Here is a 12,066-nt window from a genome sequence, read left to right as displayed (position 1 = left end):
AAGTTCTGTGTTAATTCACATACACAACTAAATTTTATTATAATATCAGGGAATTCTATGATACAAACTATACAGCTGGAGTCAAAATTTAACTCTTTGAAAGTTCCTTCCAATCACTTTCACTCATGATTTCTGGTTTGTAGGTCCTCTTCTACCCTTGTTTCTCATGGTTAATGTTTGCCATCATTAGGCCATGGGTAGCAAGCACAATACATGACCCTGGTTCATAGAAGTGGTTGAGAAACCTTAAAGGGGCACATTTATCAAGGGTCAGTCAGAATCAGAGCAGGAGTTGGTATCAGGTAGATCAGTTCACCTGAATTCAAAGAAAGAAAAAAAGGCCTAAGCAAAGGGATCAAAAATCAGGTCAAAAAGACAATGTTATATACTTAGGGAGGGAAAGCAAAAACAGAAATAAGGACACAAAGAACTCTCAAGAGCTAATGTTGATCTTTATCACCTTTTCATCTGCTTATAATCCTACTGAGTCAATCAGGGGTCTAAATCAGTGGTTCTTAATCTTGGCTGAGCCTTAGTATTACCAAAACTTCCTGGTGCTCAGGCTACACCTCAGTCCAATGTAATGAGCATCTCTGCAGCTGGGACTCAGGTATCTGTTAAAGCTTCTCAGGTGATTTCAAGGTTAATAACCACTGGTTTCAATGTTTTAAAACATGCAAGTAAGCAAATGGAGTGGGGGGCAAAGGAAAGGAGGATGTTTTCAACTTTGATTTTTTCTTTTTATTTCCCTAAAGAAAACTCTTGGTAATTTTCCTCTTTGGGGGCCCTAATCCTTTCCCTTTCAGCTTCAGTTTGAAACTATTTAGAGAGCCACCAGCCTCAAGTAATGTGCATTTTGCTACTCTGTTGAGTTTTTCTATTGATTTAAAATACCCAGCTCCTTACCTTATTTCTCTGCCTAAACCAAAATTTCTTTTTCTGTGCTCTCTTAGAAATTCTCTTCTCCATAGCCTCAGCTTATTGGTTTTGCAACTGAGATATATTCATAGAGCCCTGCTAAGTCTACTCACATGCATTCTCCCTGGACTTTCCTCATCCACTCCTACTACAATTTTAATGAAAAATGTTTTCAGCTCTTCACAACTTCAAAATCAACAATCTTCCGTGTCAAGAAGCCCTTGCCTTGTTCCCATTCTATCCAATCTTCTTTCTAGACAGTGACATTCATCTTGCTCTCAGAAGTTCACTTTCTAATGGTTATTTTAAAAGACCACAGATATCCATATTTACCTCCTATCCTCTTCCCTACATAACAACGTATCAAGGAAGAAGGCTATTTCTTCTGTAGCACAGCCTCAAATGTTCTTGTAATATGCCCCATAATACTTAGATCTGCTCAATCAGGAGAGAATAATTACTTTATGAATTTACTGCATTCTATTTATCATGAATTTTTTTATGTTGATGAAAGGTTGAACGGACAGTGAAGGTTTTCTCACATTTCTTACACTTGTATGATTTTTCTCCTCTATGAATTTTCTGATGTTGAATAAGCGATGAACTCTGGCTGAAGGCTTTGTCACAATCAGGGCATTTATAGGGTTTCTCTCCGGTATGAGTTCTCAGATGCTTTGTAAGGGATGAGCTCTGGCTGAAGGCTTTTTCACATTCTTTACATTTGTAAGGTCTTTCTCCAGTATGTATTCTCTGATGTCTCACAAGAGCCGAGCGGTCACTGAAGGCTTTCCCACATTCGTTACATTTGTAAGGTTTCTCCCCAGTATGGGTTCCTTGATGTTGAATAAGAGCTGAACAGTAACTGAAAGCTTTCCCACATTCACTACATTCATAAGGCTTTTCCCCTGTATGAGTTCTCTGATGTTGAGTAAGTCCTGACCGGTCACTAAAGGCTTTCCCACACTCTTTACATCCATAGGGTTTTTCTCCAGTATGAACCCTCTGATGTTTAATGAGAGATGAGGTGTCATTGAAAGCTTTCCCACATTCCTTGCATTTGTAGGGTTTCTCTCCAGTGTGTATTCTGTGATGCTGAATCAGGTATGTGCTTTGGTTGAAGGCCTTCCCACATTCATTGCACTCATAGGGCTTTTCTCCAGTGTGAATGATATGATGTTGAATAAGGGCTGAACGGTGACTGAAAGCTTTCCTACATTCATTACATTCATAAGGTTTCTCTCCAGTGTGAATTCTCTGATGCTGAATGAGGGATGAGCTACGACTAAAGGCCTTTCCACATTCATTACATACATAGGGCTTCTCTCCAGTATGAATTCTCTGATGTAGGATAAAGGCTGAGTAGTAACTGAAGGACTTTCCACATGCACTGCACTCCCATGGCTTTTTCACTGGGTAAACTTTTGAATATTTAATTGGGTTTGAACTTTCCCCAATTTCATTATACTGCTCCATAGGGTTTTTATTGTGCTTAATTACAACTTGCCTTAAATCATTCTTCTGATTTTCTTGCTGCCTTTCTAACATGCCTTCACTTTCCCAAGATTCTATCAACCTGGAGCCCCAGCAATCATCCTTCTTAAGTCTTTCTATTATCAGCTCCCTTTCAGATGATACTTCTTCATAAACTTCCTGCTTTGAAAGGAACTCTTTAGTTTCAGGAATACATTCAGAATCTGAAATGAATAAAAAGCATAAATGTTAATGTTCTGTGTGTTAAGAGAAAGAAAACTGCTAAGTAGCATGAAGACAAAGAAAATTAAAATTATGCCTATTAAAAATATGTATATCTGGATGTTCTCATAACAAACCTCATGGCAATGCAAATGAAGACATTTCAGAGACTAATAGGGATTAGAGGAAGGCTAATATAAGACACAACACAAGGTCAGACAATAAGGGTGCTCTATCTACAAGGATGGAAAACTAAACAGACTAACCAGGGAAGAGGACATGCAGAGGAATGAAAATAAATTATTATTATTATTTTTTTGAGACAGAGTCTCACTTTGTTGCCTAGGCTAGAGTGAGTGCCATGGTGTCAACCTAGCTCACAGCAACCTCAAACTCCTGGGCTCAAGCAATCTTCCTGCCTCAACCTCCCAAGTAGCTGGGACTACAGTCATGCACCACCATGCCTGGCTAATTATTTTTTCTCTATATATATATTAGTTGGCCAATTAATTTATTTCTATTTATAGTAGAGACGGGGTCTCGCTCTTGCTCAGGCTGGTTTCCAACTCCTGACCTTGAGCAATCTACCTGTCTTGGCCTCCCAGAGTGCTAGGATTACAGGAGTGAGCCACCTCGCCCGACCTGAAAATAAATGTTAACATAAAAAAACTGAGCTTTGTTCCTTCTCCACTCCCACTGCTCCACTTGACCAGCCTAAAAAAAAAAAAAAAAAAAAAAAAAAAAAAAACTGAGAAGGGAGAAAAAGATGAAAACACACATTGAGAATAAGTTTTGAAAAAGTCCTAGACAAAAATAAAATCACTCATAATAATACCATCTGGAGACAATCACATTTGATTTTTTTTTTTTTCTTTTTTGAGACAGAGTCTCGCTTTGTTGCCCAGGCTAGAGTGAGTGCCATGGTGTCAGCCTAGCTCACAGCAACCTCAAACTCCTAGGCTCAAGCAATCCTCCTGCCTCAGCCTCCTGAGTAGCTGGGACTACAGGCATGCACCACCATGCCCGGCTAATTTTTTCTATATATATTAGTTGGCCAATTAATTTCTATTTTTTTATAGTAGAGACAGGGTCTCGCTCAGGCTGGTTTTGAACTTCTGACCTTGAGCAATCCGCCCACCTCGGCCTCCCAGAGTGCTAGGATTACAGGCGTGAGCCACTGCGCCCGGCCTGATTTTTTAAATAGTTCCCTTTAGTCCTTGTTTAAAGGCACAATTTTTTGTTTGTTTACTCTCTACTTTAAATATGATTTTGAGTCTCCATTAGTCAAACAGGTTTTATGCATCCTCTCATCACATACTTGCTCCTGAGCTTGCTGCAGTCTGGCTTCTCTCCTCATTGTTCTCAGTGAAATCACTAACCATTTATATGACACCTAAACCCAGTGGATCCTTTTCATTCCTTGTTTGGTTTCGCCTCTCAGCAGTAACTGACACTGTTGACCATGCCTTCTTCCCAACAATGTTTTCTCTTGACTTTTGTGACTCTATGCTCTCAAGTTTTTCTCCTGATCTCTATTTATTTGGAATTTTTTCTGCTGTTTCTTCTTCTTAAATGTCAATATTTCTTAGCATTCCATCTTAGGCTCCTGTCTTTTGACTCCTGTCCGCACTACATTCTCTCCTAAAAAGACCTTATTTATCCCATTGTTTAATTACCCTTTACCCAAAACCCTTACCTCCAGCTTAGTTTTCCCTCCCCTACACCCATATATCCCACCATCTACTTCATGTATTAATTTGGAAATATCAAATTCAATATATCTATATCTTGACTCATCTTTTCCTTCAAACTGTACATTCCCAGGTTTCATCATCTAAGAAAATATCACCACCATCATTCTTGTTAATAAAAAGGCTTTGATATAAGAATATGAGTACTATCACCAAAAGGTAAATTTTCTGAGGGTAGGAATCACATCTCTTTTGATCACTGCTATTTCTTGGAGCATATCACAGGGTTGATAAATTAAATACATGTTTGAACTGAACTGAACACAAATAACACAAGCAATGAGGCAACTCTGGAGGGCAGTAAGCCTTTCTTAAGATTCTTTTATCCCATTACAGAAATGTAATCAATATTTGAGTAAGTTATATTTTCAGTGTTACTGTAATTTTTAGAAATTGAGAATATGATAGCATATAAAATTTAATAAATTTAATATATACCATGAACTATAACAATATTAGATAAAAACTTTTATAATGTTCATTATATATAAGTTGTATTCTAAATGGTTAAATATATTAACACATTTAATCTCACAAACCCCAAAGTTTTTCTAGCTGAAAGTCAAAAACCTGAGAATCATTTTGGACTCTTCCCTATACCCTACTAACCACAACAAATAGTTCACTAAGTTTTATGGATTATACCTCACAAATCTTTATCCAATCTATCCTGTACTCTCCCTCCCCACTATTGCCACCCCAATTCAGCCACCATCATCTCTCCCCTAAACTAATCCATCAGCCTCACAATGGGTCTGCTTGTATCCTCTCTCCATGCAGCACTTCCCAGCCTCATTCAAATCTGACTGCATGAAACCATAGTCAGAGTAATTAACAGAACAAGACTCAATGATTATCCAGATATTAGAACTTACAGGGCATTTAACATAACTATGATTAATATGTAAAAGGCTATTGTGGAAAAGGTGAACAACACACATGAACAGCTGAAGAATTTTAGCAGACAGCTGGAAACTATTAATATAAGACAAAGTCAAATGGAAATGCTATAAATGAAAAAACTTGGCAACAGAGATGTAGAATGTCTTTGCTGGTGCATCAGTAGACTCAACAGAGCTAAGAAAAGAATCAGTAAATTTATAGAGGTGAATAGGAATTCCCCAACTAAAACAGAGAGAGAAAAAAAGAGTGAAAACAAAACTAACAAACCAGAACAGAGCATCTAACAACTGTAGGACAGAATAAAATGCTCTAACATACATGTACTTGGAATACTGGAAGAAAAGAAGAGAGAATGAGAAAAACAATATTTGATGAGCTAGTGGCTAAGAATTTTCCAAAAGTAATGAGAGATATCAAACCAAAGATCCAAGGAAGTTCAGAGAATCTCAAGTAGGATGAAAACACAGACACACACCCCTACTTAGACATATCATATTCAAACTGGTGAAAACCAAAGATAAAGACTGTTATAGGAAAAAAAAGACATATTACATACTGAATAACAAAGACAAAAATTACAGCCAGAAGACAAGAAATGACACATTTAAACTGCTGAAAGAAAAAAAATGTCTTTTGATTCTGAATAATGTCTAAAAAATAAAAGGAAAAAAATTTTCACCAAGAATTCCATATGCAGTGAAAATATTTTTTTAAATGGAGATGAAATAAAGACTTTTCAGACAAATAAAGCTGAGAGAACTAATTACCAGTAGACCTGCACTATAAGAAATATTAAATAAAGTTCTCAGGTAGATAGTATATAATACTAGTTAAAAACCTGCCTCTACACAAGGGATCAAAAGATACTACAGGCCAGATCTGGCCACTCTCATTTGTTTACATATTGTTTATGGCTGCTTTCTCGCTACAATGGCAGATTTCAGTAGTTACAACAGAAGTTTTATAGTTTTAGGTTTTATGCTCAGGTCTGCGATTCATTTTGAGTTATTTACTATATATAATAGAAAGTATGAATTGAGGTTCATTTTTTTACATATGGATGTCCAAATTTTCCAGTACTATTTATTGAAAAGACTCTCCTTTCTCCATTGAATTGCTTTTGCACTTTTGTCAGAAATTCATTGACTGTATATATGCAGTTCTATTTCTGGTCTATTTGCTTTGTTCCACTGATTTATGTCTTCCTTTCACCAACACCACACCATTTTTTATTACTATAGCTTTATAAGTCTTAATATAATGGAAGCTGCCCTTTTTCAGTTCCACATAGAATGAACTTTTACCTTTCAAAATGGAAAATTCTAAGCCCAAAGTGATCAGGGATCTCCTAAGGGATTAAAGATCTCTGAATCTTAAGCAAAATGATTGCATTTTAGATGTAATTAGTTATCAAGGAAGCTTATTGCTAAAGTCTGAATGTGCCCCTCCAAAATTCATATTTTAAAATCTTTTAACCCCAAGGTGATGGTATTAGGAAGCAGAGCCTTTGAGAAGTGATTAGTTCCCTTATAAAAGAGGCTGAAGAAAGACTCATCTTCATCCCTTCCACCATATGAGGAGGATACAGTGAGAAGGCACCATCTATGAAATAGAAAGTGGGCCCTCACCAGACACTGAATATGCTAGAATCTTGATCTTGCAATTCCCAGGTTCCAGAACTGTGATAAATAAAATTTTGTTGTTTATAAGCCACTTAGTTTATGGTATTTTGTTATAGTAGCCTGAGTGAACTAAGACATTTATGTTCAAGTAAGTAGCTTGCATTACAAAATAAGACTTCCTTACCCCAAAATACCAGGCTCCCACAATTCTCCACCTTCATATCCATGTCCATGTACATATCATGCCCATGGGCAGTATTCAGCTGTTCCACCTCCACATGAGTAAAGTCCATTTCCTCATCTTTGACTGTCATCAATTCCTGGAAGAGCAAGCACATTCTTAAAGGATTTGGCAATCCTGAGAGAAGAAAACAATCTAGAAGAGGAAGTGTTTTTAATCTGAAGGTTAAACCTTTATTTTAATCAAATATTCTAATATTACTAAGTATTAGTCTGTGTTAAGGAACATAATAATGAAAGCTAACATTTATAATTTACTTTCTATGTGCTAAGTCCTTTAAACTATCGCTTGTAACAAAGACCATATGAGGTAAGAGGTAAGTAATATTATTAACATTGTCTACATATGTAAGGGCCAGATCTGGGATTTGGACCAGGCAGTCTGATTCTAAAGGTATACTCTTAACTTTTCTGCCTCTAACATATTTTACTAAATAAGCCTAATATAAATTAACCATTGAATGATAATGAAATGTTAATTACTGATTATATTATAGATGGAATAAGGCTGAGATATGTAATATATATTGACTCCAGGAATATTCTGAGATTTTATAGAAATTCAGGTTGATATTCTGTGATATAGACATTCATGCTGTTCTAGTATAGGCCTCTTCTTTCTCTGTACTTAGGGCCATGACTATTTAATTTGTTTTGTTATTCTTTAGTAATTAAAGAGGTTCTGAATGAGTGAATTTACTGACTTTAAGTTGAAAATGACCAATTGTTCTAAGGAAAGATAAATATAATGATAGTCTTGTGACAATTGTTCTAAGGTAAGATACTCTATAATGACAGTCATGTGAGTATACTTTGTTAACCATAATCAATTGGAGAATACTTTGTGAAAAAGTCAGTCAATAGGTGAGAATGGCTGGAGGCATAGGATTTAGAATCAGATATAATGTGGGTTCTAACCAGGGCTCAACCATTTGATGACACTGAGCAAGTTACCATGAGCCTCAGTTTCTTTGTCTGTGAAATAGGTATTAAACCTAACTCTCAGGCCTATTTATTTAAAATAAACAAAGAAATGTTTGAAAAGTGGCTCTAAATGTTGGAGTTCCCCAGGGCTCAGTCCTTAGACATCTTCTCTTTTTCATCTACTCTTATATAACTACAATGTTATTTCTCCCTTCTCAAAAAAACAAAACAAAACAAAACAAAACACCTCTTTGGTCTTGTCTTACTATTCCTTCCACCTATTCCCCTACTTCTCTCCTTTCCTTTAGAATAAAACTCTACAAAATGGCTCCAATTTCTCTCCCCTCATCTTCTTTTCAACCCATTCCAATCCATCACTCCCACCACTCCATGAAATTGTTCTTGGCAGTCACTAGTGACCTTCCTACTTCTAAATCCAATGGTCAATTCCCAGGACTCATCTTCCATGACTTAGCAGCAGCATTTAACACAGCTGATCACTTCCTCTCTGCAACACTTCCTTCAAGTAGTCACCAGAATGGCAAACTTCTGGCTTTACTCCTACTTCATTGCGTGTATCTTCTCATATCCTTTGCTGCTCCCTCTTCATTTCCCTGATCTCTAAGTGCTGGAGAACTATAGAACTCAGGAATGACATCTCATTTCTTGTCTATCTATGCTCATTCTCTTAGTGATCACAGTTACTTTCATAGTTTAAAATACCATCTACCCAGATTACTCCCAAATTTGAAACTCCAGCCTGGGATCTCCCCAGAGCTTTCAGTCTCCAAGGAAAAATTACTTTAGTTCAGTTCTCCAGGTGGGATCTCTTTGAACCTCCAAAACAAGAAAAAAGAAAGAAACAGGGACACACCATGAATACCAATATAAGATTTCAGAGGAAGGAAAGTAAACTCAAAGTCACCTGGAATTCAACAGGAAGGAGCTCAACAGTAGGTTCCATTTCTTCTGTGCTCTGCTTTTGGAGAAGAGAAGCATCCTCAGTAGTCATGGCTAGAAGGAGTAGAAAATAAACCATGAAGGAGGTAAACTCTGTCTTCCCATTCACTCAGACAAAAGCTGTAACAGGCCAGCTGAATTATATACATGAGGTGACTCTACTTAACTCAAAAAACCCAAGCAGAGATAGAGTTAAGTTTTGATCAAAAAGCTAAATTCACAAACCCATAACACATCAACTTTTTGGAACAGTCATGTCTTGTCATATCAGGAATGGAAAAGTGTCACCTGCCCTTTTCACAAAGCAAACACTATGTAATATTCTCCCATCCACAGCTTCAGAGAGGATGTGGATGAGCATAGCAGCACTGAAGGAGGAAGATGGGACGGGAGAATGTACTACGAGGAGCCTCCAAGTGATTTCCAGAGCAGTTACTGTGTACTCCAGGGCTTTCTCCTGAGATGTATCTGCTTCCCTTTTTCAATCATGGGGGCACTTGACCTTTTCATTCTCATCAAACGTATTTCTGCTATTTCTTCCCACTTTCAATTCCATGTTTATTTCTGTAGTTCTTACCTTCCCCAACTTCAATGATGAGATAATCCATGATCAGTTTCCCTTCCTTGTCCTGTTATTGCTATGACTTTCTCAGTACTCACTGTTTCGGATGAACACAGACTTTTCAGCAATACATAATCTACCTCCTTGTGTAAATCATCTGACTCTGCTCTGAAGCTCTAGAGAGATTGTGAGGTTAGTTTTGCCTAGCTCTAGAATGATTCTTGCTCCCTGGAACATCTCCCTCTGTCTTCATGTCCAGAAGGTTTATTCCTATGCATTCAAGACCCAGGGCCTCAGAAGTAATTCTACTTTGCTTGGAACCTCTGTTATTGGGGTAAAATAATCTCCATGGCTGGAAGACTATCCTCTGGAGTATCAAGATCAGTCACTACATACTGCACTAAGGTGTAAAGTAAAAATCTTAAATTCTCCTCACCAGCTGACTGAATGGACCCCATCTTGACCAAGGGGATACCCTAAAATTCAGTTGCTGGCCATGAGAAGAGCGGTCAGATATGCCCCCTCCCTTCTTGTAGATATCCTCTGTAACTCATTAACAGGCCTAACCCTAAGCAAGTTCAACCTGCAGGTCCTCAATTTACATAACAATATCACTGAGTTTGAGTATGTGGCTGAAGGCTTATCTCTGATTAACAGATTTCCTTAACTTAAGCTTTTCTAAGCATTTAGACAAAGCTTCATTTCTTTAACCAATTACTAATCAAAAGAGTTTATATCCATCTATAACCTGTAATCCCCTCCTTTGAGATGTCCCACCTTTCTGGGCCAAACCAATGTATACATACCTTTCATGTATTGATTTATGACTTTACCTGTAATTCCTGTCTCCCTTAAATGTATAAAACTGTAATCCAACCACAGTGAGTCCACTTGCTCAAGGCTTTTTGGGCGACGCTCTAGTTCACAGTCCTCAAATTTGGCTCAGATTAAACCTCTTTAAGTTATTTTACAAAGTTTGGCTTCTTTTCTGTTGACAAAGGAAAAACCAGGAGGACATCAGGGCAGTGAACCCTGGGCCTCAGTCACACACTTGGTTCCAGAACCTTCAGAAACTCCCGTGAGACTCAAAAGCACACAAGTGGCCATAATGTGGCCTACCTGTAATACAGTAGCAGTAACTGCAAGCTGGGCTTCACACAGTTGCCTCATCCTTAATATTCATAAACACAGAGCCATACATAGATGGCAGCTTTACAGCGCAGATTCCTCACTCACTCTTTATCTTAAGACCCTGAAAATACACAAGCTGGGATTCCCATGCACTGGCCCCCAAATACAGGCAGACCCCAAAACTCTGACAAAGCAAAGCACAAAAGGGGTATGAATAAAACACAGGCCCCATTTTGTTCCTTCTGTCCCATAAGTTCAGAACCCTAAGGCTGGTGAAGTGACAAGCTTAGGACCAAAGTTGCGAGCGGGCCCGCGCCAGGCTGAGCCCCCGGAACTGCCGCTCCCAGAATCCTCTGCTCCAGGACTCCACTTCCCATCGGTCTGAGCGGCAGCCCCGCCCCCGGACGCCCCTCGCTCCGCGCTGAGCCCAGGGCGCCCGCGCGCGCAGCAGCCCGAGACCCCGGAGGAGCGCGCCGCGCGCCCGGCGTGGGGCGGGGACACAGGCGAGGCCCAGCCCTAGTCCTGCTCGGGCTGCGGCTGGGTGTCCGAACCGTGTGCACAACGAGCGAGTGGCGGAGACTCTCGCATCCAGGCCCCGCAGGTTCTTACCCTGGACGTGCTGCGAACCCGGCTCCGTCCGCAGTGCTGGGCCCCGGTTGGCTGCGCTCTGCGAGGGGCGGGAGGAGCGGACACAGCCGCCTGCCGGACCGCGGAGTGCGGGGAGACAAAAGGCTCGAGCCCGAGGCTCCGTGTGGAGTCGCATCTGCGCACTTGGAGGCGACCGCGCCAGGTCGGGGTCCGGGCGGAAAGACTCCACTTCCCAGAGGGCTGGGGGCCACCGGTGCTTGTGCTAGGAGGGTGTCTGCGTAGTCGGGGAGAGACCTGCAGGCCTTCGCAGGCAGCCTTAGGACGAAGATAATGCCCCATCTGATAGGTCTCCTTTCTGATTAAAATGAGAAGCTGTCATTAAAATGTACGGAACAGTTATTATTAACTGGGGGACGAAGGGGTCGGGGACTGTTACACAAGTCTTTTCTCTGGTATTTCTCCATTCTTATAATAAAGCCCGAAGTCTGCATGTAAACTGTGTGCACGTGCTGATTTTGTTGCTAGCATTCTGGCTGTTAAATAGCTTAGGCAGGGTTGAGAAGCCAATGTCCTGATTGAAGAGAAATATGATTAAAGTAGAAACCCAATTAGGAATGAATGAGTTCATAAGGGAAAGTTGGATGTGAGAAAGAAACCAGTACAGAGGTTGGCTTTGACGTGGGGACAAGTGGGGATCAGGAGTTGAGGAGCGTTAGTATGAAAGGGCCACTCCCCCTGAGCTAAAGGAATTAGGGTCAACCAGGCAAAAGATACT

At 39.6% G+C, this 12,066-nt stretch overlaps 1 protein-coding gene across 2 annotated transcripts; it reads right to left on the bottom strand.

Moving 5' to 3' along the window:
• Nucleotides 1-322: 322 nt before the first annotated feature.
• LOC105868492 (uncharacterized) lies at nt 323-11,491 on the bottom strand. 2 transcript variants are annotated; one of them, XM_012759473.3, is made up of 5 exons: nt 11,313-11,491; nt 10,406-10,560; nt 8,976-9,064; nt 7,071-7,206; nt 323-2,612 (listed from the first exon to the last, which is right to left on the bottom strand). In XM_012759473.3, the coding sequence occupies exons 3-5, from the start codon at nt 9,060-9,062 to the stop codon at nt 1,399-1,401; spliced, it is 1,437 nt and encodes a 478-aa protein (XP_012614927.2). In that variant the 5' UTR covers nt 9,063-9,064; nt 10,406-10,560; nt 11,313-11,491; the 3' UTR covers nt 323-1,398. The 2 variants fall into 2 exon arrangements, with proteins under 2 accessions (XP_012614927.2, XP_012614926.2); XM_012759472.3 differs by lacking the exon at nt 11,313-11,491 and adding an exon at nt 10,692-11,034.
• Between the last annotated feature and the right edge of the window lie 575 nt (nt 11,492-12,066).

This window comes from Microcebus murinus, chromosome 19, assembly GCF_040939455.1.
Source record: "Microcebus murinus isolate Inina chromosome 19, M.murinus_Inina_mat1.0, whole genome shotgun sequence".
In the NCBI taxonomy this organism is placed as follows: Eukaryota; Metazoa; Chordata; class Mammalia; order Primates; family Cheirogaleidae; genus Microcebus; species Microcebus murinus.
Note: the sequence above shows the minus strand (reverse complement) of the source record. Positions and strands in the feature narration are given on the sequence as shown.